Genomic DNA, 23,496 nt, shown 5'->3' on the forward strand with positions numbered 1-23,496 from the left:
GGGGGGAGGAGAGGATGTGGTAACAAAGATTCTGATAACACAAATTTTTGAAGCAGATGAAGTGGAAGGCGCAGAAGACAAGGACGAAGGAGCAACATGACAAGCAAGAAGGATGGAGTAGGATCTAGGGTTGGTCAAGGCTTTGGGGGAGCAACCATAACATGTTGCGATAGACAAAAGACTAGCGAAAGGGTTGGCATCATTGGTCTTTACAGGACTATGGACCAATAGTAGGGAGGGGTTAACCTGACTGCATGACCATGAGGAGAGCTAGTTGGCGTATGATGAGGATGATCCACTTTTAGCAGTGCATCATCCATTCCTAGGTTATGCTTGTAGTGATACTTGAGATTGAGATAGCATGCTGCAAATTCCATAAATAACTTGTTAGTGTTTATGAGATAGGAATATGGTATTTGAATGTAAATTAACTAAAAATTGCACTAAACATATGAAACATGCCTACTTTATGTAGTGAATGCATTAAGTGCTTCTCCCATCGGTCCTCAATAATTTTAATGTAAGCCTTTCCACCTCTAGGTGTGGCTTTTTTCACCTTCTGCTTTATTATCTCCATGGCAGCATACACGTACGACAAGGTAGCCTTCCTCTCTGAGTCTACCATCCTCAGGACCCTTACCACTGGCTCAAATACAAGGACCTTCTTCAAGTCCTACTAGAACTGCTCATTAGAGATGGTGGCCTGTGTTGCCCTACCACTTGGCGAACCCAAATCCCTCCAACCAAACCACTCTTTAATGGCAAACATGGATCTTAGGCCAACCATCTTTGTCTGAAAGCTCTTCAATGCAATGTAGTTGGTGGCAAATTGAGTTATGTGTGGCCTCACCAAATCCCTGTTGCATTTCTCCCTCAATAAGTGTAAAGAATATCTATGGTTATAGACAAATGAGGTCACTTGTCTTGCCTGCTCGACCCACCCGATACCAGAGATCTCTTCCCCATGTCTCTAAGCATGAGGTCAATGCAACGGGCTGCACATGGTATCTAGAAAAGGTGGATCTTCTTACTTTGCCTAGTCATCAATCTCTCCCTTGCTTTTTTGAAATTACTTGCATTGTTCGTCACAATTTGGACAATGTTCTCCGGCCGTACCTCTATCACAACATCCTTCAATAACTTATATAAATACATTGCATCCTTTTTCTCCTTGGATGCATCCATTGACTTTAAGAAAATGGTCTTCTCATCACAATACACCATAAAGTTGTTGGATTATCTAGCGGCTCCAGCCCAAACATCACACATCATAGTAACTCCATATCGTTCCCATGATGTCCTCAAGCTATCAATGTACTCATCCAACTCTTGCTTTTGATGGGATAAATAAATAATCATCATTTCCAATAGAGTGGGCCCCTTTACTCCTGGGCCAACCCTCCCTGTAGTGCCATTTATGGGCTGTTAATATATCCCTTGAGGCCCTGAGCAGCATTAGCTCGGATGCTACTATAGAAAAATAATTTGGATATTGCATCACCAACTTTCTCTTTCCATGTATTCCATACTTGCTTTATGCTTCTTTGTCTGGTATCCTAATGCTTGTATATTATAGGATCCTGTTGAAGAACCTCCATGGGATCATCATATTGTCTTAGGGTTGGGGATGGGGGTGTGGCTGCCCTCATACTCTGGGTTCTCTTGAAAGTCAAATCCGTTGTCTCTACTTCTTTATCCTCTTCCTTGTTGGTCGTGCATTTGTTGTAGCTGCTCTAGAGCAAGAGCCACCTGCTCCTTTCACCATCTCAGCCTGTCTAGTCCTATCCATCTGTGCTGTGAGCTGCTCTATGCCTTAGTCTACGGCACCTGTCTCCACTCTGCTTATGACATACCTTCTTTAGGCTTTTAATCATTTTCAAAGTAAATAGGGACTGCTGCTGGGTGTTTCTCTAAGACTACATCATGAAATTTTTCTTCTAACCTTTGTTTTTTCCCCCTCTTTAACCTTCCTCCCTGTATGTGCTTTGATGTGCCCTTTTGCACTTCATAAGGAACTTGTGGGCATTTTGTCACATCCTTATACCTAGTTACCCACCAATCAAATGTTGCTTCAATCTAGTGGCTATTCCAAAATTTATCACTTTCCTACAACACTTACATCTGGACTTTTTCTTGTCATTTCTTAATGGATTTCCATGTAACTATGTTATATCTCCACATCCACCTTCAGCCTCAGGCCCTCAATCATCATGTCGCAATTTTAAACACTGTTACATAAAAAAGTGCATGCATTATGAGCTATTCAACATCATTTTAGAGTCCTAAAATAATCATATAGCTATTTCCTATTTCCCCCCACCTCTTGTATTTTTATGAATTATTTATTATTATTTTTTTTTGTAATTTTTTATAAAGTAGTATTACCCATTGTTGGCAAATCGGGTTTTGACTAGGAAAACTAGGCCGAGTTTGGTCAAAAGATTAGAAACCTGGTCAAGAGTCATGGAGACTCGTCCTGTATTAAAAAATGACAAGACTGGGACCAATTTATACCGAGTCATTCAACACTCGTTTGTTTTTCCCAAGTCACAACAAAACGGCTGATTCTTGTCAAAAGTTTAAGTCGGTATTTCTAAATAGTTTTGAACTAAAATATATTCTAATGATGTTAAATGTTCAATGACTGAAGTCTTTTGTATTGAATCTAGCGACTATTGAGTGTATACATCTAAATATTAATTAGAAAAACATGATTCAAGATCATGACATTTCCAAGTTGGATCTTATCACTTTCATCCGAGAGACAATGAATGATTAGCTTCATACAAAAATTTGAAAAACAAAAACTTTTATTCTATCTTGTCTTATTTAATTTATTTATTAATTATTTATTTGGATTGCTTGAGAAAGACTAGTATGGAAATAAGAGGGGGAAATTTGACATGACTCGTCTAGTTTTCTATGACTCGCTCCGACTCGCTAGGATTTAAAGAGGATGAGTCGAGTCACAAAACATGGTTTTCCAACAATGGTATTACCATAGTTAATAAAAAAATATTATAATGGAAAGGAACATAAGAATCATCATTTTCAAGTTGAAATATATTAATGCTTTCATCAATTTTAAATATGAAAAAAAAAAGGACATCATGAAGTCGTAGATCGACCAATAGTGTCCGACATATATAAAATTGGAATCCGAGCAATGAGTATAAACCATATTTTTTTCATTTTTTTTATTTTTTTTTTGCAAGAACATTTTTTTTTACCGAAAAATTAAAAAATAAATTACAAGTAGAAGAAAAAAATTGACCCCCATCAATCCATAGATTAGTATACATTTTGTCACATATAATTGGTGCGTAGTCAACAAACAAGTATCGACCACGTTTATATGGAAATGATAATTCTTGGGTATAGTTTTTTACCTAAAAGTGTTCTTGAGAAGAAATGGAGCACCAATAGTTGATGTTGACACTTCAATCTTTAATCTCCAAGGATTAATGTTGATGTTGATGTAGGTTCAGGTGTGATTTTGCAAAGGGAAGCACCAAAAACCTTGGGTTGAGAGGGTTTCTTCACTTCTTAGGCGAGATAGGCGAGGTCCAGTCAAAATCAAAATGGCGAGATTTTGACTCGAAATGTGCTTAAAACTTATGGGTTTGAGGTGTGGTTCGATCGAGTCAAAAAGAAAAGAAAACTTGAACCGAGATCTCGGCATGATATATTGTCATTTTTGTTTATCGCCTATCATCTCGACTTGGTAATTTAAAAAACAAAAATAACAAGAGAAATCCGAGATCTCGGCAAGGCCTTGAACTATGGTTGGAGTTATCTAGTGATCCTACTTGGGGTTAGGCTATTTGTGACCTTCCATTAAAGGCGGTTGTTGCGGGTATGGTTTAGTGGGAGCTAGAGCATCGGAGGCATGGCTGACAATGACAAAACTTGTTCAATAAACCGACGATCCATTCGTGGCGGAGGACCGATGGTCTGGAGATGGACCTATCAGTGGCGAAGGACTGATGGTCTAGACAAAGCAACATTATTGCCCCAGGGGGAGCTGGAAGGGGGATCTCATTGCCCAGGTCTCTTGTGATTCTTATGTCGACCTCAACTGGGGGTTCGAAGGCTTGAACGAGGAGAAATGCTTGGAGTGGAGAGGGAAGGGGCGACAAAGGGTAGATAGTATAATTATGGTTAGAGGGAGTTGCGACTATTCTTTGGTAAGGGAGAGTTTGGTTGTTTAAAGCAATGACAGTGGTACTAGAAAGGCAAGGGCTTCTCACTTGTAGTAGCGGCGAGGTTATCAGAAGGCAGGGATATCTTGGCTTCAACTTCAAAGGCAGGCTTGGGCAGGCAGTGGCGGGAGTCATGGCCAAAGACTGTCCAGACAAGGCATTGGGGAGGGAGGCATTCATAGGTGACTTCTTGCTTGAAGGAGAAGTCTTCGTTGTCGGCAACTGTGATTAAGGATGGTGGGTGACTCCAGTTCTTGGTCCTGCCATCGGAGTAAAGGGGATTTTCTAGAACAGAGTACTCAAACCTTGAGAAATTGAGGGGGTGGGAAAGGGGAGACCTGGGTGATGACGGCACCACACCCCAGGGAGGTCAGCCATGGTGGCAGGCACTCAGGGTAAGGAGATCATCTCAGAGTTCAAGCAAGAAATTCCCATCAGCTCATTAGGCATCAAGAGAGTAAAGGATTGTAATTGCTCCAATGTTCCCCCGAATGGGTGTGTTTTCTCTTTCTGTTTTGTCAAGTGATAATTCAGGTGACGAGGCCAAAATCCCCTTCTCTGGCAGGGAAAGATCGGATCAGATTTTGCACTTTCTTTGGGCAGACTAGTGTATTTGAGCTGAATATTTACGAGACAAGTTGATGCTTAATCAAATAATACATTGTAAGGACACATATATTAATGAGTAAGTTGTATTATTTATATGCTCAAAGAATCATGTAATATTATTGTTCTCTATGGATTGGGTCATACCGGTCTAGCCATGATATTTAGTGATTGAATCAAGTAATATTATTTCCGGTCCAGCAATTTCATGCCACTCTTTGATTTTTTTTGTTTGAAAACTTATTTCTAGATTATTGTTTTGCTATTTCAAGTTTCTTAATCATCTGAATATTAGAAAAAAGGACTTGTATTCTATGTCACAGGCTCACAGAGACTTGACAAGTTTTGGATTTTATCTTCATTCTGACCTCCTCTTGTTTAATATCATATTGATGATAGCTGATATTTATATTGACGTTTCACAACAGGGAGCTTGCATTTGTCGCCAACAGGAAGAATACAGATGAGCATATTGTTTTGCTTGGGTGGTCACTGGACGAACAGCACAAGGAAGCTGCAGTAATTAGTCTTAACAGAGACAAGTGGCTCCCAAGGATTGAGCTTCAGGGTGTGGCATCTCTAACTTCAGAATTGGACATTACGGGCTTGATTGTTGTTTGATTTTGCGTTTTGAAACTAGTAAATTATAAATGTTTCTTCTTATATTTGCAATTTTCAGGCTTTTTGTGCCTTATGACATAGGCTTGAGTTTGATCTAAACTCAGGTTTTGAACTGAAACTCAATAAACAAATGTGATTAAATGGATGACAGATCCTTTTTTTTTTTTTTTTTTTTTTTTTTTTTTTTTTGAGGGGGAGGGAGTAGGGACCATGGTGCTGTGCTAGCTCAATTTGCCTATTTGATAGCTCATCGTAGCTCATGTGCAGAGTTTCATTGGCCGCCAAGAAGTGCAAGTGGGATGGTTGATGAATTGGTACACAAGGGGTGGTAGGAACCCGAATCTCTTCTAGGGATTCTATTCCCTTGTTGAGATGTGGGAGAACCATTCATAGTTCTATTGAGGTTTGGGGTTATATGTAGTCCTGTGATCTTTTGAGAAGTGTTTATTCTTAGAATTTTAGTTTGACTCTTATGTATACCTATGGACCTTTTTGTATTTCTTGTCTGCCATGAATAAAATTGTTACTTAGCACACCCCCCCCCCCCCCCCCCCCCCCCCCCCGGACCTCCAACGAAAAAAGAAGGGATTTTTATTTGTTTTAAGTTGTTGATTTGTCTGCTTTATACAGTGATTGCAACCCACCCAACAATATGATCAGGATTGGTACAAGATTCGAGATTTCAGTTTTTGACCTTGGTCGAAGCCGAAATATTGTATTTGACTGAAACTCTACATTTTTTGGCTGGCCATTTGAGTGGTCAAATGGTCATATTTTGGCACAAAACTTCCGGAAATCCTAATTAAGCATTTCTTAACATATTGGAACCTTTAGACTGTAGAAGAAAACACCCAAAATGGCAGTTTGGTTTCGTACCCAAGGTTGGTAGTGTACACCATAACCTTATATATACTTTCTCAAATAGAGCCTATATTACACATAATTTAGTATTAGAACATACAAAAATTCAATGAAAACTACTAAAATTTGCATTAGGAATGAAGAAAAACCATTTAAATTACACTATTAAAGTGTGACAAGTAGTGAAATACAAGTGTACAACCAAGGTTAAAGCCCCTACAAAACCGTTCCTCTAACTCTATGCTAGTAACACGTAGAGTTTCAGGAAGGCTCGAAACCTTTGGGGGAAAGGGTATACCTTTGAATCTTATACAAATCTTGTTCAAATACGGAAAACGGAATATAGTTTCTGTAGATATATTGTAGTAGTCCCCAACACATTGTTCCACCAAGAAATGTAGGTGATATGGCAAAAAATACCAAAGCCAGGGTTTTTCGGAGTTTCATCTTAAAGGTGAAACCATTCACGAAATCGAAATTTCAACCCATTTGGATCGAAATATGCTTTTATATGCATTGTTTTGTACTGAAACCGAGTTGAAACGAAATTTCGGTTGAAACCCTGCATTCCTATTGAATTGCACTCAGTTTTGTTTCGACCTTTGTCGAATCCAAAATATTCGCTAAATCTCAGTGATTTTGGTTGAGATTTTGAACCCACCATATGGGGTGATGCTTATTGTACATATTCTACATACATTTCAACCTGCAGGTACCTCTCTTATTTGTTTTGTAGGCACCTTTTTCTTTTTAAAATGTGATGCTTGATTTCTGTTTTAAGCATTGCTTTTAGAGTTGAACTTTCTAATGTGATACTGCTTCTCGAAACATTGTTCTCTAACATTTGTTGATTACCGAGCAACCTTTTATAGTTGATATCATATGTTGAAGCATAATCGTTGTCAAAAACGTCCAGAAGTTCCCATTAGCTTTGCTTTTACTGTTGCAGAAAATGGTGATGATAATTTGATCATGGGGATTGGTGTTGACAAAGTTTCCTTGTATGACAAAGTGAAAGTTGAGTTGGAAAACGAAGTACAGAAAGAACTCTCACCATACTGCGTTTTGCTGTGCCTCACTCTTGAGGGAAAGCTTACAATGTTCCATTTTGCAAGGTAATCTTATGATATGTTCTTATTGTTGCTAATGCTCGTGTATTAAAGCATTATTTATTTATTAGTAAAAAACTGTATTTTCCCTCTTTGATGTGATTGGTTTCTTCTGTAGTGTTGCTGAACCTCCAGTCCCGCCTCGACCTGTGTTTTCCCTTTCTGATGAGGAAGAGGACTCTTCCGCATCGATTCATTTGGGAAGTGATACGTCCAAGACATCAAGGATAGAGGAAAACAAGGGGGAAGAGACTAGTATAGAACTTAATACAAAAGGAGGAGTGAACATTCCAAAGGAAATTGATTTGAAACCCCCTGAGCTGAATGTGACATTGAAATCTTCATTTGTTACTGAACAAATCTCCCATAAGAAAACAAGTACTCAAAGCCATGCAGTTGAAAATTTTGGAAATTCTATGACATCGGAAATTTATAATAAACATACAGATCCTACAAAGCATAGTCAAGATGCGGAACAGTCACAGCTTTCTGGACAGAAAGGTTCAAATTCAGGGCAATCATCTCTGAATATACCTTCTCCACAGGGATTTAGTTCAGCCTTCAGCCGGACAGAAACTCAAAAAGTTGATTTATCCTCGGAAGGAAAGATAACAAGTGACTCATCTAACACCAATCTATCCAATAAGAATGCACTCAATCATGTCGAGTTGGGTAAATCATCCCTCGAAAAGGTTGGATCAACAAGCTTTCAGAACGCTGCATCTGGATCATGGTCCAGTGGGGGACTCTTACTTTCAAATGATCTGAATGCGAGATATTCACCTGCTGCGTCCAGTTCTATTCCAGGAAAAGTGCATGAAAATGCTGGTCCTAGCACAGTAAATTCTACACCAGGAAAAGTGCATCAAAATTCATCTGATCTTCTGTCTGGTGATAAGGTCCTGGGTTCAAAGGACTATAGTGCTAGTCCCTTCTCAAATGCCCCTTTTTCTGGTAGAGCTACTGAAAATGGAGGACAAAGAACTACTATTGGGGCAGGAAATGCTGAATCAGTGCCTCCATTGCACACCTCTCAAATCTCATTGCCAGAAGGTTCTGTGCTAGGAAGGCCTTTGAGCAGTAAATTACATCATACAAAGGAAATTAACAGGATTACCCCATCTTCAGCAGTGCTGGATTCGGATCCTGAGTTTTCAAAACATTTTGGAAATGTAAAGTTCATCGTGCTTTTTTACTTTCAGTAACCAAATGCCTGCTTGTAATCCCTCCCCACACCACCCCCCCCCCCCCACAAAAAAAAAAAAAAATGCGACTTATTATTCCTTCTGTAAGTGGTGAGCTTCCCTTGTTGAGTGGTTTACCATCTAATGTGTTTCAACCAGTTTTTGGCACTTTTTAATGCCTGTTTCCTTCTATGAATTGGTAATTTTCATGAGGTAAAGAGTTCTTATGGACGGACTCATGGTTCACCCATATGGAATGTATGGATGGGCACACCTACTTACGCGTCTTGGCATACCCCCTCTTATTCACCGTCTCGGTAGTCCATACTTCCTCTTTCTAGCCCTAGATTTTTCAGTGCTTTGTTTTACCACATGACAAATTCCATTTGGGTTGAAAGTTGAAACTGGACATATAGCAGGGTCGGGGGGGCGGGGTTGAGATATACCTGTCCGTAAGGTATTCCCCTTTTTATTCTATAATTAATACATACTACCATTTATCTATAGTGAAGAGAGAGAAGAAAGAATGATGCCCTGACCTCCTGATGTCCATCTTTCCTCTTGCAAACCATTAGTTGAGTAATGATTCATGTAGGTCAGCTATGGTTCTTGCCTGACTGTTTCAGTATTAATGACATTTGAAGTTTAAATCTATTCTGGCAGATGTGATATTCTTTTTGCTTATGAGAATCTAATTTCTCTTTCAGGTGAAGGAGATGGCAAAAGAACTGGATACCCTTCTATCATACATAGAGAAGGAAGGTGGTTTCAGGGATGCCTGTACTGTCTTCCAGAGAAGTTCAGTTTTGGCATTAGAACAGGAAATGGAGAATCTTTCAGACAGATGCAGAGTATGGAGGGTAATAGTTCGTATTTTCTCCTAAATTGATTGTTGATTTTTCACATCAGGCTTTTATGTAGTTATTAGTTATTGTAGATGGGGTTGTGTTGTAGATCATAGACAATTATTTTGTAGCTTTTGTTTTGGAGATTTTGTGCCAAGGGATTGCAACATTAAAGTTAGCTAATGTCGATTCTCCTGCCTATTGCACATTGTTCTAATGGTAAACATCACTGCATTGTAAGAGGTTGCATTGATTATGTCTATTGTATTGTATTTTGGATGCTTATTTGATTTTGTTTACCTATATTTTGTTTAATCAAATCTTCAATGGTGTCCTCTGTTGTCTTCTTCTTCTTTTCTATTCGACTTATAGTTACTTTTATGTTCATTCTCATAATGTTCCAGAATACAATAGAAGTATGCCTCGAGGAAGTAAAAAACCTTCTGAGTAAGACTGTGCAAGGTATGCTATGTACTTAATGCTGCCTAAATTGCATTAAATGGTTTTTTTTTTTCATTATTTTTATCATTAATATTATTTTGAGATAAAGGTAATAGTACCATGTATAATTTTGGGTTTTCTTCTCTTGTGCTTTTCAGTCTTGGCAAGGAAAATACACATGGAAGGCATTGTCAAGCAAGCTTCCGATAGCCAGTATTGGGACCTTTGGGATCGCCAGAAATTGAGTCCTGAACTGGAATTAAAGCGACGGCAAATTTTAAAACTAAATCAGGTCAAACACCTATAACTAAAATAACATGGAATTATAATATATATATATATATATATATATATATTCCAAATACAGTAATATGTGTGGCTATGTTTTTTTATTTTATTTTTTTAATTCTCTTACAGGATTTGACAAATCGGATGGTGGAATTGGAAAGACACTTCAATACTCTTGAGCTCAATAAATTTGGTGAGAATGGTGGAGTCCCCATGGGTCGTAGAGCAGTACATGGCTGTTTAGAGGTTTCAGGGTATGAAATACCTTCTTGAATTTTAAAATCTTGTCGTGTTTTCTCTTATGAGATATCATCAGTCCGTCAAGCTTGGTAGAGTTTCAAGTCTGGAAGCATGCCCGTCTTCATTGAAGTAGTGGCTATTTATTGTAATTTGATTTGGTTGATGGCATTAATACTGTAATATTCTACTAACAAATGCTTGAAATTTTGACCCGTGGGTGATTTGTGAGGAGACAAATATTTCGCTGATTTCGACAAGTTTTTCTCAAAACTATGGCAATTTTGCAAGATTCGCATAACTTACTCTACTTAAATTGTTTTGATTTTATTAATTATTGGGTAAATTCTTCTTTGCAGACAAATTCCATCCTTGCATAGTTTGTATAACACAATGAACTCACAATTATCAGCTGCACAGCAACTATCTGAATGTCTCACAAAACAGATGGCCGTGTTGAATATTGAATCACCATCTGCCAAACGACAGAATGTAGCAAAAGAGTTGTTTGAATCGATTGGACTTGAGTATGATGGTGACTCTTTCGATTCTCCAAATGTAAAAAGAGCTATTTATCCACCAGATCCGGTAAAGAAACTTCCATATTCTCTGTGCGGTACTGCTGTCAAACAGCAGTCTAGGAGAATCCCATCAAATGCTAAAAGGAGTTATGAACCAGAGACTGTGAGGCGGAGAAGAGACTCACTGGATCGAGTAATATTTCCTTAGTTTCCCTTCTTAACATGTGATGGTTTTAGCTTTCATAGGATTGGGGAATCTGTTTGAGTATGTAGTTCAGTTAACACTGAAGCAGTGTCAGCTGAGTCAGTTGAGTTGCTAGGCTGTCTCTGTTTCCTTTCATCTGCCTTGTCTATTGGGTGTTCGCATGTTATGCATGATGATTTATATTTGTCCAGAATTGGAAGGTTAACTTCAGTTTATGCTTAGACTTCTCTGTCAAATACTGGAATGGATTATTAACTCTGCTGACCTATCTGCTTTTCAAATTGAGATAGGATATTTGCTTTGAATCAGCTAAATAACTTGTTTGGCTAGCATTTTCTTAGCTGTGAGGCTGGGGATGAATTAGTCTCAGACAACTCTCGAGCACTTGGCTTATCAATTTAACATGTGTATAGATAATCATCCGGTGGCATTTTAACATGTGCATAAATAATCATTGTGTGGATTATGTGTACCATCTATATCCTATTTTTCATTTACCTTGTGAACTTTGAGACTTTGAGTGTCTGCTGAAATGCCACAAGTGTACATTTACGGGGAAAATCTAAATTTCCTCGCAGCCTCTAAATTCTTGTGAGTTGTGATCATCAACCTTCATCATGCTGGATAAAGGAATGACCATTTGTATTATCCCAGTATTTGTAAAACTTCTGTATTGTAATTGATATGTTCTTATAATTTTTATTCTGACATGATTATGCATACATTTAACATATATTTGGGGATGTCTAGGAAAATTTCCATACCAACAAGTGTACAGATTCAATCCAAATTTTCACTCAGGCAGAAAAATTTTCTGGTGACCTTCTCACCTCCTTGATGTTGTTCAAGTAAAGGATTTTTCCACATCCCATTATTTAAAAGCTGGATTATTGTATCTAATGATTTGTAATACTAGAGTTATGACATTTTTAGGCATGCAGTGAGCAAGGTTGAAATAGTTCTACGGCTGAATAAAAAAATTTGTCAAAAATAAAAGAATCGAGCAGAGTCAATGTGTTGGATGTGAACCTGATGGTTTTGTATAAATGAATATGGAAAGAGAATATTCTTCGTAACTCAATTTTTTTCCTCACAATCTCTTGACTAAGTTAACACATGTTCTCAATGCATGAAAGTCTTATACGAGTCTTTTCTTTTGTCTGGCTGTGCGGCTATGATTTGGCTCAGCTGTATTTGCCTAACAAAGAGTTTTTGGAGGGAATACACTGTTCTACCTTTTCCTGTTTTAAATAGAAGGTGTCTATGGAATTAAAATTCATGTCTGATGAGTTCTGCACCACAGAATTTAACCTTCTAGCTTACTTTGGTTCTCTTTCCCTTGTTCTCCATTCCCTCTTCTCCCTTCAGAAAAAATTTGTACTTCTGCTCAGAGTATATTAAGTGACTAGGATTATCATATTTCATTCAATTATTGATTTCTTAGTTCTCGCCTTCTAGGTTCATTCATTTAATGGTTGATTTTTCAACATTTAGAGAGAGGGAGTGGTCACTGAATGGATGGAAGGGGGGAGAGTGTTTAGTCCTAATTATTGTGTATGGTAGCCTTCTAAATCAGAATCAAGGAAGACGGTTCCATTTGTCTCTCCATTCTGATAAAATCTTACTCTGGTGCTTTAGAAATGTATTGCTTTAAGTATTGCAAGCTGTGGGTGGAATTATGTGATGCAGTTTTTCAGTATTTACTGCAATGTCCTAACAAGTCCTGTAGACACTGATAGGTTTTAACCGGTCTCAGTTACTTTCAATGCAGAGTTGGGCTAACTCTGAACCTCCAAAAACAACTGTCAAAAGAGTTTTGTTGCGCGAAGAACAAGCAAGAGTTACAGCAGATAAATCATCCTTGCTGATGACTAAGGAATGCCGTAGCTCTCAACGGCAGGAGGGATTTTCTGATGCCAGCTTGAAGGGTCAGGCCTCATCTCCTCCTTCCTTGTACATATCCATGAACAAAGCTGAGTCACCCAAATTTCTTGAAAAAAAAGGTAATTTGTTATGTTTGTTTTCAGTATGCCGGCAAATAGTCGCTGATTCACTTTCCATATTCTTGTGTTACCACAGATGTACTGGACAAACCCTTAAAGCAGAATTTTGAATCTGAGTCAACTTTCTTCAAATGGGCTGGTGACCGTTCACAGCTACTGCACACTGCAGGGTTGAAATCTCCTGTGACGCAAGTAACACCGAGAAGCAATCTTCAGTCTTTTTCATTGTCAGTAGCATCTGAATCATCACCCAACTCTGTTCAAAATAACAGAAGGGAGACTGGGGATTTGGCTATTGACAGATCAAACACTGGTCTGTGTCCTATTGGGAAGAATGATTCATCAGCATTTCAATCCAATCCAATCTCTTGGATCAAAGCTAACACACAGTTTGAAGCTCCCAGGAACCAAACACCATCAACACGCTTGAATTTAACTCATCAAACTCTTGTAGCACCGAAGAAAACACCAGATGTAAAGACACAAAGAACTGATCTCTCACATACGACTGTTGAAGGAGCTGCTCAGACAAAACCTACAGGCAGTGCAAAACATGAAGCTGTTACTCCAGAGAGGTATTCTGCAGTGCCTGAAAAAATTCGGAGCTCATCATTCCCTACTGTGTCTACTAATGAACCAGCTGCTGCTCTGCATGGAAAACTTTCCCACTTTGATGCAGTAACAACCAAAATCCAGCCTGTTACAGCATCAGCTTCAGCAGTTCCTCCTGCAATCTCAACATCACCTTCTGGCTCATTCCCATCTCCCACAATTTCTTTATCAATTTCTTTATCAAAATCTGCAAATGCTTCACCCATCTCATTAGCATCCGTACCATCTTCATCATCAGCCATGTCATATGGGGGATTATTAACTTCCAAACCCAGTACAGAAGCTGATAAGATGATTCCATTACCAATGCAATCTTCAGATCCTTCGGGTCTAGCCCCTTTTTCTTCAGCTCCTTTTCAAACTCCAAAACTCCAGGCTTTGCCATCTATTCAATCTGCTTCTACAAATTCAACATCGCAGGCACCTTTTACAGAGATTAAACCTTCAGTTGGGGATTTTGATCCAAAATCAGATGCAAGTGCCATTTTTCAAGCTCCAGTTTCACACCCAATGCCTGCCACTGATGAATCTACTTCGAAGCCAGAGCCTCCTGTCCCACTGGAACCTGCTGCTGGTGAGGCTTCAACAAGATTGGCATCAGGAAGCCAGCCAAATTTCAACAATGTATTTAGTGCTGGTTCCAGTGTTGCTTCCAGTTCTCAATCTGAACCACCATCTGCTGCAACTGCTTCATTCCCAACATCTCTTTTATCTTCCAGCAATGCACCCGATGGAAAGAAGGAAAGTTTGGAAATTACTCAAGAGGATGAGATGGAGGAAGAAGCTCCAGATATGACAACTGACGTGAGCCTTGGAAACCTTGATGGGCTTGGTATTGGGTCAAACCCCCTACCAGCTGCACCAAAACCTAATCCATTTGATGGTCCGTTTAATAATGTGGCATCGAATCCAACATCTCCATTTACTCTCACTGCCCCCAGTGGGGAGCTGTTCCGACCTGCTTCTTTCAGTTTCCAGTCACCTTTCACTTCCCAACAATCTCAACCAACTACTATGGCTACTTTCTCTGGTGGCTTCATTACTGGAAGCACTCCTTCACCTAGCACAGGAAGTGGCTTTGGCCAGCCATCACATATTGGACCTGGGCAGCAAGCATTGGGATCTGTACTTGGTGCTTTTGGACAGTCAAGACAACTGGGCTCCAGCTTACCTGGTAATGCTTTTGCCTCTGCAAGTGGATTTGGTGGTGGCGGGTTCTCAGCTGCTGCAAAAACTGGAATTGGATTTGGTTCTGGTAGTGGATTTTCTGGCACTTCTACTGCTGGTGGGTTTGCTGGGGTTGCATCAACTAGTGGTGGGTTTGGTGGTGTTGCTTCAACAGTTGGCGGGTTTCATGGTGTTGCTTCAAGTGTTGGTGGATTTGCTAACGCTGCCACCTCCTCTGGGGGTGGTTTTGCTGGAGGTGGCAGTGGCAGTGGTTTTGCGGCAGCTGGTGCAGCAGGTATTATTTATTTTTATTGACTTCGATTTTGCTTTGTCAATTACCTGAGCCTGGTCAGCTTAGGGCCAGTTAGAAGGTGAACTAGGAATCCTTTTACGCTTCGTTTAAGTCTGATCATATGTTTTGAACAGGTGGTGGATTTGGGGCTTTTGCCAACAAACAGGGTGGTGGTGCTTTTCCAACGTTGGGAGGCAGTGTGGGGGGATCTGGTGGACCACCATCCGAATTATTTACACAGATGAGGAAGTAGTGGAATACATTGGAGAAAAGAGTGAAGTTAGTGCTTGTTCACTTGGAATATGATTTTTTACATATGGGCTCATTTTTTTTTACGTCTTTAGTTGCAAATTTTGGTTACAGTATGGGGTCCACCGATCCAACGAAATGATCATATAGCATTATATCAAAGTTTGATGAAGCAATAACTCTTCTGCAAACTGCTCCCACAAGCTGGATTCACTATTCCATTCAGCTTCTACTCATGGAAATGGGAGTAGACAATGTAAATAGATGCCATTTTCCTCCCTTAAAATTTCTCTTTGAAATTGGATATTCCATATCCTTCTAATTTTGGAACGTTGTATTATTTGAAAGTCCACGATTGATGTTGAAATGTATACTCCTTGGGTATTACATGTAGTTCTAAGATTTCTCTACTATAGGGATGAGTTCCTAGTTTAGTGGCCGACAAATAACTACACTAAGTTTTTAGTATAAATACTTTCGAATGAAAATTATAATTTTATGAAGTCAGATGATTTGGGTAAAAGTCTTTACTACAATATCCATTTTTATGGACTGAGTTCCCCTGATGGGGAAAGAGGTGGGGAGTGATAGGTAACAGCAGTCAAGTAGTTGCAACCCTTGTATTAGTCAGGGGAATGGGATCTCACTTGCTCTTGGGATTCTATTTCTTTGGGTGTTACCATGATTTGACTGCAAACCGGGCAGCAGTGAATTTTTTTTCAATGATAGGGATGTCACTTTTGGACATTTCATTTTTCAGTCACGGTGAAAGAAAACTTTCTTCTTTTATCATATATAATATCAGACCACTTTTATCCTATCATCATCATTATTCCCTCCTTTTTGCTCCATCAACATGAGAACCTCTCAGTAAATCAAAAAAAAAAAATACCCTTAGAACCTCTCCCCTAAATTTTGGTAGAAAAATTATTTGTAGAAAAATATTATTGTAACCCTGGCCAGTATAAATATTGTAACAACGGAAAATGATGTTACCCAAAATCACAAGATTAAGTTTATAAAAAAAAATTACGGAATAAATATGAGCTATCCATTTTTATGGTTATACTAAGCAGTCTATTCTTCTTCGAAGCTGTGAGAGTATACACCAATGCTAATAGTATTAGTACACATGCATGGATGTCTATGAGATATGTGCCAATAAAAAGGGAGTATTTTTTGTCTGAATGAATACTTGAACAGTTAGAAACTGCCACAATAATTACTGTAGAAAATGGACACTTTGGAGAAAGGTTATTGCTTTTTATTGAATTAAACTCGGAAATCATGGCTATACCATGTCCTCCATACCCAATGGTTAAAATGAAAATATCATCTCTTCACGTGGTAAAATAATGTCTTGAGATATTAGTATAAGGGTTATGAGGCTTATAGGGGCATTGGGTCATTTCCAAGAGGGAGGGAGAGAATGATAGAAGGTGCCCAGCACAAATCTGTGTCACCATTTCTTCTTCTTCTATTTTCTTTTCATCTCATTTTTTTTTTTTTTCCTATTCTTTTCTTCTCTTCTCTTTCTTTTTTTTTTTTTTTCCTCTTTTCTTTTCTTCTCTTGGCTACTAAACACAGCCCAAATAAAGGACCTCAAGATCTTGGCGTGCCATCATATAGCAACAAAGCCCATCAGAGCTAAAGCCTAAAGGTCCGTACTGACTTCTGAGTTGAGAGCATGGATTTAGTTCTCAGTTGCGATACTGGTATCGGTTTTTGTGGATATTGATTGGATTCAAATTGACATAGGAGAAGATTTATGTGTATTGATTATTTTTATCCCTTTTTTTTCGGAAAAATATATATATTTTTACTATTTTATCTCTGAAACGATACAAGTAATCCATCAAGTTTGGTGAGAGGAAGATCGGTCTCAGCCCGATACGATACGGACGATATCAGTCTTCAGGCCTCAATCTAAAAACTACGCCGTAGGAGGGTTCTGGTGCTCTCTTAGCTCTAGGCTCTAGCAAAGAAATTCTGTAGTTGTAAACATAGTCGCCACTTGCCAGCGCAGCTCAACTCCTCAAGGGATGGGAGGAAAAGAGAGTCTGAAAGACTTCATTGTTGGATCTGTACCAACTGTAATCTGCATCCCTAACTTCATATCAGATTCTGAAGAGACCAATCTCCTCAATAATGTAATAATCCTTTGTCTTCCTGGGTTTTATTTATCATATGTTGGCTTTGTTTTGTTTATCTTCATATGAGGCTTCTTCTTCCTGATGCAGATTTATCAGGCGCCGATATCCAAGTGGAAATCTTTGAAGAACAGAAGACTTCAGAACTGGGGTATGATGGGCTCTTTCTCCTTCTTGTGGTTCGAAAGATTTGAACTTCTTTTTCTCGCTGGTTTGTTGTTGGAGACGGAATTTTTGTTTTTTTTTGTTTTCCTATTGCTGATCAGTTTCTTTTTCTCGGGGCATTCTCTATTGTCATTCGAAGGAGGTGTTGTTCATGAGAAGGGTCTGCTACCACAGGACTGTAAGTGGGAAAAACAATTTGTCTTTCTTTTCCCCATTTATATCTTCACCTTCACACTCGTAATGCTATTGATAATCGTGTAGTTTTGTTTGTCTACCACTATCGTCTTCTAAAACGAAAATTTATAAATTTGTGTAAACAATGGATGCTAGGGAGTAATAATAATCGTTTAGAAGACCCCAAAGATGCTTGCTTTATATGAATGGAATATTGATGGTTATAGGTTTTTTGGATATTTCTGTGTTGTATACTACCCATCTGGTAGAATTCAATTACAGTGGAAGCAAATCTTGAACTGGTAGTATTTTTCCTCCCTTTTATAGTAGAAGAGAAATCGAATTACTCAAATTCGAACAGATAACATTCTTAAATCTAAATTGGTAACACGAGCTAGGATGCCTTAACTGACTGTAAAAACTTGAAAAGCCTTGACAGCACTGGGAAGGCAAAAGTGTAGATGTTGCCTTGTGGATCAAGTGCTGTAAAGGAGGTGGATAGCTGGGTAAGACAGTGAATACATGGATTGGTGTAGTAAACATGCATTCATGCTGGATATATATTGGATAGGATGGAATCACAAAAATGGATTACACACATTCCCAGGCAATTGGCTCAATGTGTAGATGATAATATTGATGGTGATGACACATAGTGGACCCTTATCTTTTGCCTGCTGCTTCTCTTTTGAAGTCTAAAATGCAGTAGCTGTGTAATATCTTGGCCTTGACTCAGAGATATGTAGTGAACAGATGCTGGTGGGTCCTCATTATTGAACGTAATGTGCTGGTTGTAATTTCTTTTTGTGTTTTCTGATAAACCACTGATATCACAATTTCAGGAAATTTTGCTTTGTAACACCAAAAAGGCTTTGGGTTGGTTGGAAGATTTCTTTTGGATTTCTTAGATATAAGCATATTCATAAGAAAAAAAAAACTTGCCGAAGAAAAGCAGTGGCAGAAGTAATCACTCAAGGATAGAAATGGCAACAAAAAGCAAAGTAATTAGGTTTTAGAAATCAACAATCTTAAGGGCAGTTTCTCCCAGAATCTAAACACAGACCTTGCATACTTAATATTTAGAACTTCTGTGAAAACTGAGACCCTGCAGTTAAGCCTCCCACACTTCAAAAAGTAAAGGAGAAAAAAACAAGAAAGCATAGAATCGGCTTGAATTTTGTAATGTATAGGTCATGAATGCTGTTTGAGGCAACCCATGTCTGCAAGGACGCCACTACCCTAGAAACATTACCTGTTACAACTCTATTTGTAGGGCATGGGCTTCTGTCTAATTACACTTTGTGGTTGTGCAGTGCCTCCTTGGGTAACAAAGATTACACAAAAAATATGTGAAGAGACTGAATTGTTTCCATCAGCAATCAATCATGTGCTCATCAATGAATACCTCCCTGACCAAGGCATCATGGTATGTAATATGCCCTCTGAATTTTTCTTCTCGCGGTCGTCTCTTTTGGTTTTCTTTTTTACCCACACAACTGCCATTAGCATCATGACATCTTCAGTAGCATGGAAGATGTTCATGATATTGTCGAATCAGTACTCCTTTAGAACAACTTCCCTGTCACACACCCACCCCAAACCCAAAAAAAAAAGCCTGACACCTTGTGTCTGAAGACACCCTACATCTGAATCATAAATATTTGGGGCTGCAATTTTTAATATCAGACTTGAATTTTTATTCGACAGTATTTGGATTTGCCAAAAACATAGATATTCTAATACTAATTGGAACTCACTATTTTTTTTTTTTTTTTTTTTTTGGGGGGGGGGGGGGGGGTGACGGTTAATTAGCAACTGAAATATTGAAGAATTGGAATGATAAAACTGCTACACAATTCAAAGGAAGCCGAGGCTCAAATGAACAAGGAGAAAAACAGTGAAGGCAGAGAAAAACATAAAAAAACACTCTGCAACAGTTTTACCCACTTCTATCGAAGCAATCCCTTTGCTGAACAGTTAACCTGTCACCTATATGACCATCAAAAGTAAAGAAACCAGACCCACTGCCATCACTCAGGAAACAAAGAGGAAACAACAGAAAAGGAAATCAAAATGAAATGGGTTGGATTTCTTAGGATAGACTTGTGCCCCTACAAGGCTACAACCATTGCCATAAGCCCTCATTACGTATTCTCTTTTTCCTCTTTCTTGAGAACCAGGGGCATCAAATGGTTTTCCAGGCTGCTGAATGACGTTTGTGGATCTCTGACCAGCTTGAGGAAAGGTGGATTTAGCATTTGCAGAGATAGTAGGTAGGACCTCAGACAAAAATGCTTCTCTTGTATAAAAAATATACCATTTCAGTGGTTGTCTGAACCTTTCCTCCACACTCCAGTCTCTTAAAGTTTGTTTTGCATAATCTTGAACCCTTGGAGAAACAACCAACCATGTTACTGATGCCATAGGCTTGTTTACCCATCTTCTGAATACTTGATAGAGATTCCTCTAGATACTATATTTTTCACAGTATCTCCCTATCTCATCTGACAATACCTTGTCCTCCTCTACCAGAGGATTTCAACTCCATGTTTGGATTAATTGTGGACCAAACACGAGATATCACCTCCTTACCTTGAACTTAAGTTTTGTTTGGCTCCAAGTCCTGTACTGATTAATTTTTTAAGTTGTTTTGGCTAGATCTATTCTGGTTTTTGGGTCGGCATTGCTTTCTTTTTTGTTATGTTCTTTTGATCTTATCGTGAACCTTTCATGTTATTAAACAGGTTTAAAATTTGTATTTGTATGCCACCAAAAGAGTTCAATTGTTTTTCATAAATTGTGTTAAGGCAAGGTTTGTAAAAGTAATTTGATTACTGTAAGCACTTTGCCACTTCTTATACATAATCATTATATACCTTAAAATCAACAGATACTATTTTTTATTTTTTGCACTTGTTCTTTTGCTTGTGTGCTCATCTAAATCCACCTGACGATAGTTTGCCTGGGTTGGGGCAGGACTACTCCAGCCTGTTTAATAATTAGACAGGTCTGGACTAGGCATAAAGATCAGCAATGCCTGAGTCCTGTTACTACAACTATGCATGGATGACATCATGCTCATTAGAATTGTTACCATCACAAGAAGATCTGACAGTTGAACCTGCAGCGCTGATGCTGATCTGGTCACAGGGTCGTCTCTGCAACATTCCAGCAATATCTCCCCCCCCCTCCAACCCCTTCTGATGTCCCTGTTCACAGTTGGATTTTATGGGGTTTGGGTTTGAAGTTTAAGGTTTTAAGTTTCACATTTAGGGTTCTAGGCACTATAGAGGAAGAGTATGAAAATGCCAACTTTAACATACCATGGGTTCTTTTTGTCTTGAACATAGACTGTCAGATGACAGGAAGTACTTAATTATTAAATACACATTGAGGAGCGTTGGCGTGTTTAGTTTTTGGGTTTTAGTGTTGGTCATTTGGTAACCGTGTTGGTTATAGTCACACATCTGACTACTGGCTACGTTGGGTGAAACATAGCTTAGAAGAGGGCTTTATTTTTCCACGTGTGTAATGCTTTGTGGTAAACATTCCACATAGTACAGTGTGATTTGGGCTTTATGCATAACGTTTTTCAGTGCGAATGGAGCAGCAACTTGGAAGATTCCTGCATTATTGGCATATCACTGCCTAGTTGGTCCGTCAAGCTAAGTTTGGTTGAGTGGGGCTTATACCTGCCACATGCTAATCACCCTATATTGTTGAGTCCCTGTTAAATGGAGTTCACCATGTGGCCAAGGCTGTTTCCTAGCTGTGTCTCGCTGGAAGAGGGTAGTGTGTTGACAGCTGAGGAAAAGCCAAACGTGTGACAGCTAAGTTGGGCCATGGTATTTGACATCTCTCTACCCATACAGTGATTGGCACTGTGGCTCAAATGGGCAGGTCATTAGAGTCGTGTATGCTGCATGAGCCTCGTCAGATTTCAATCTTTTCCTATTACATTACTGTTAGTGATCTCAGTGGGATAATTTTGAATCTACAGCCTAAAGTTTGTGAAGCATTGCTCTGTATGAGACCCTTGATTTTTTTCAGAAACATATCACATCATTTTTTTCCCCCCATGATACTTGATCCCAACTATAGGTATTTATGTCTGTTGATATTATGAAAGAGATATCATCTATGGAAGAAATATTACTTCAAAATCTTAATCTAGTTGTTGAATCTGTTCTCTGCTTTGGAATATTGACTTCCCACAGGCTAGTGGCCATTGAATTCTTAAGCTGACATAATTGTACCTTCTCTATATTCCAGCCACATCAAGATGGGCCTGCTTATTTTCCAGTGGTGGCAATTGTGTCTCTTGGATCTCCTGTTGTGATGAACTTCACCCCCCACACAAGATTGAGTGTGTGTGCAAGTACAATAAGAAATAGTGATGAATACTCAACTCCTGATAAAGCTGCTGAAGTTGGGACAGATAAATGGTTAGACAGCCACAATTCTTTTTCTGTCCTACTAATGCCCCGGAGTTTGTTGATCTTCAAGGATACTGCGTACTCAGGTGGGAATGCGATATTGCACTACTTCTCCATCACTTAAAGCTGAGAATCCCTTAAAATCATATAAAATGAGCAATTATCTATTTGGTTCTGTGGTTGATAGATTACTTGCACGGAATAGAGGATAACAACTTGCACCGAGTAGATGGGGTAATATTTGTGTGTGTGTGTGTGTGTTTTTGGAAATTAAACCCTCCCCTCTGTGATCCCCTCCTAATCCCCACCCACCTGAATAAAAAAGAGGGAATGTAATGCTCGCAATTTTGTAAAAAATATCATGTGTGTTTTGTCTGAGCTTACTATTAAAATGTTCATTGAATTTGCTTAAGATGCTGACATCAATAAGATTCTTACAATGGAATGTTTTTGTCTCTTGTTATCCTTTCTCAGGCTGTGAATGTTTTTGAATCTTTAAAACGTCATGTCCAAGATCATCCACTGTTGGAGACTGATGGAACAGAAACTGAAATCACTGAACAGTTCAAGACTATTCAAAGAACTTCCACCAGAGTCTCATTAACATGCCGATTGGTTTTGAAGGTTCGCAAGAATCTCTTCAAGTTTTAGGGCATTCGATCTTATCTCAAGAGTTCTTGGTGTCTGCTCCATGCCTTATATTGGTCATATAGAATTTGGCACTTACATTTTGAAAAAGTGATGTGAGAACAGGGATTAGTGAAACTTGACATCTAGCCTATTTAAAAGATTTGATATTGATACTGTTGACCCTAGAGGCAGCAGATCTTCAGACAGACAGAGGATAGCATCCAAAGATCATGAACTGATGGAATGTGTTTTATTTTCCTCAAGTTTGATCAGTTTCTACTGCAGTTATTGTCATTCTGATCTAATGTTCAATGATTCCAGTGAAACAGTTAAAAAGGAACTTTGATATATTTCCTTTTCATTTTTTTTCTTTGTTTCTACATCACAAGGAGACAGATGTCATTTGTCAAATTATAGATCTCTGATAACAAGTTACAATATATTGCTCACTCTGTTCCTGTATTGTATAATATTTTATCTATACATTATAGGGAAAAA

At 38.7% G+C, this 23,496-nt stretch overlaps 2 protein-coding genes across 5 annotated transcripts in view; both read left to right on the plus strand.

The window, feature by feature from the left end:
• The window catches only part of LOC122062031 (nuclear pore complex protein NUP214), a 64,159-nt gene extending 48,323 nt beyond the window's left edge, over positions 1 to 15,836 (plus strand). The window contains exons 8-18 of one of the 3 annotated variants that reach the window (XM_042625666.1): positions 5,237 to 5,376; positions 7,240 to 7,405; positions 7,518 to 8,571; positions 9,291 to 9,449; positions 9,833 to 9,890; positions 10,028 to 10,161; positions 10,287 to 10,411; positions 10,754 to 11,108; positions 12,892 to 13,048; positions 13,200 to 15,197; positions 15,329 to 15,836. In XM_042625666.1, coding sequence (XP_042481600.1) covers positions 5,237 to 5,376; positions 7,240 to 7,405; positions 7,518 to 8,571; positions 9,291 to 9,449; positions 9,833 to 9,890; positions 10,028 to 10,161; positions 10,287 to 10,411; positions 10,754 to 11,108; positions 12,892 to 13,048; positions 13,200 to 15,197; positions 15,329 to 15,447 — 4,465 coding nt within the window. In that variant the 3' untranslated portion in view covers positions 15,448 to 15,836. Of the gene's footprint in view, positions 1 to 5,236; positions 5,377 to 7,239; positions 7,406 to 7,517; positions 8,572 to 9,290; positions 9,450 to 9,832; positions 9,891 to 10,027; positions 10,162 to 10,286; positions 10,412 to 10,753; positions 11,109 to 12,891; positions 13,124 to 13,199; positions 15,198 to 15,328 lie in introns of all 3 variants that reach the window. The other 2 variants (XM_042625663.1, XM_042625665.1) reach the window with 2 other exon arrangements.
• A 1,522-nt stretch (positions 15,837 to 17,358) lies between these two features.
• Positions 17,359 to 23,447, plus strand: LOC122060994 (alpha-ketoglutarate-dependent dioxygenase alkB homolog 6). Of its 2 annotated transcripts, none has more exons than XM_042624135.1 (7): positions 17,359 to 17,536; positions 17,684 to 17,744; positions 17,898 to 17,936; positions 19,246 to 19,358; positions 22,205 to 22,454; positions 22,556 to 22,602; positions 22,843 to 23,447. In XM_042624135.1, the coding sequence occupies exons 1-7, from the start codon at positions 17,486 to 17,488 to the stop codon at positions 23,017 to 23,019; spliced, it is 738 nt and encodes a 245-aa protein (XP_042480069.1). In that variant the 5' UTR covers positions 17,359 to 17,485; the 3' UTR covers positions 23,020 to 23,447. The 2 variants fall into 2 exon arrangements, with proteins under 2 accessions (XP_042480069.1, XP_042480068.1); XM_042624134.1 differs by having other exon boundaries at positions 17,363 to 17,593.
• Positions 23,448 to 23,496: the final 49 nt, after the last annotated feature.

Source organism: Macadamia integrifolia, chromosome 14 (genome assembly GCF_013358625.1).
Source record: "Macadamia integrifolia cultivar HAES 741 chromosome 14, SCU_Mint_v3, whole genome shotgun sequence".
Lineage (NCBI taxonomy): Eukaryota > Viridiplantae > Streptophyta > Magnoliopsida > Proteales > Proteaceae > Macadamia > Macadamia integrifolia.

Excerpts from the sequence above, each read along its gene's own strand:
- LOC122060994 (XM_042624134.1), top strand. The coding sequence starts at position 17,486 with ATGGGAGGAAAAGAGAGTCTGAAAGACTTCATTGTTGGATCTGTACCA. Across the intron at positions 17,937-19,245 it reads GGGTCTGCTACCACAGGACT|TGCCTCCTTGGGTAACAAAG; the intron begins GTAAGTGGGAAA and ends GTGGTTGTGCAG. Across the intron at positions 22,455-22,555 it reads CAAGGATACTGCGTACTCAG|ATTACTTGCACGGAATAGAG; the intron begins GTGGGAATGCGA and ends TGTGGTTGATAG.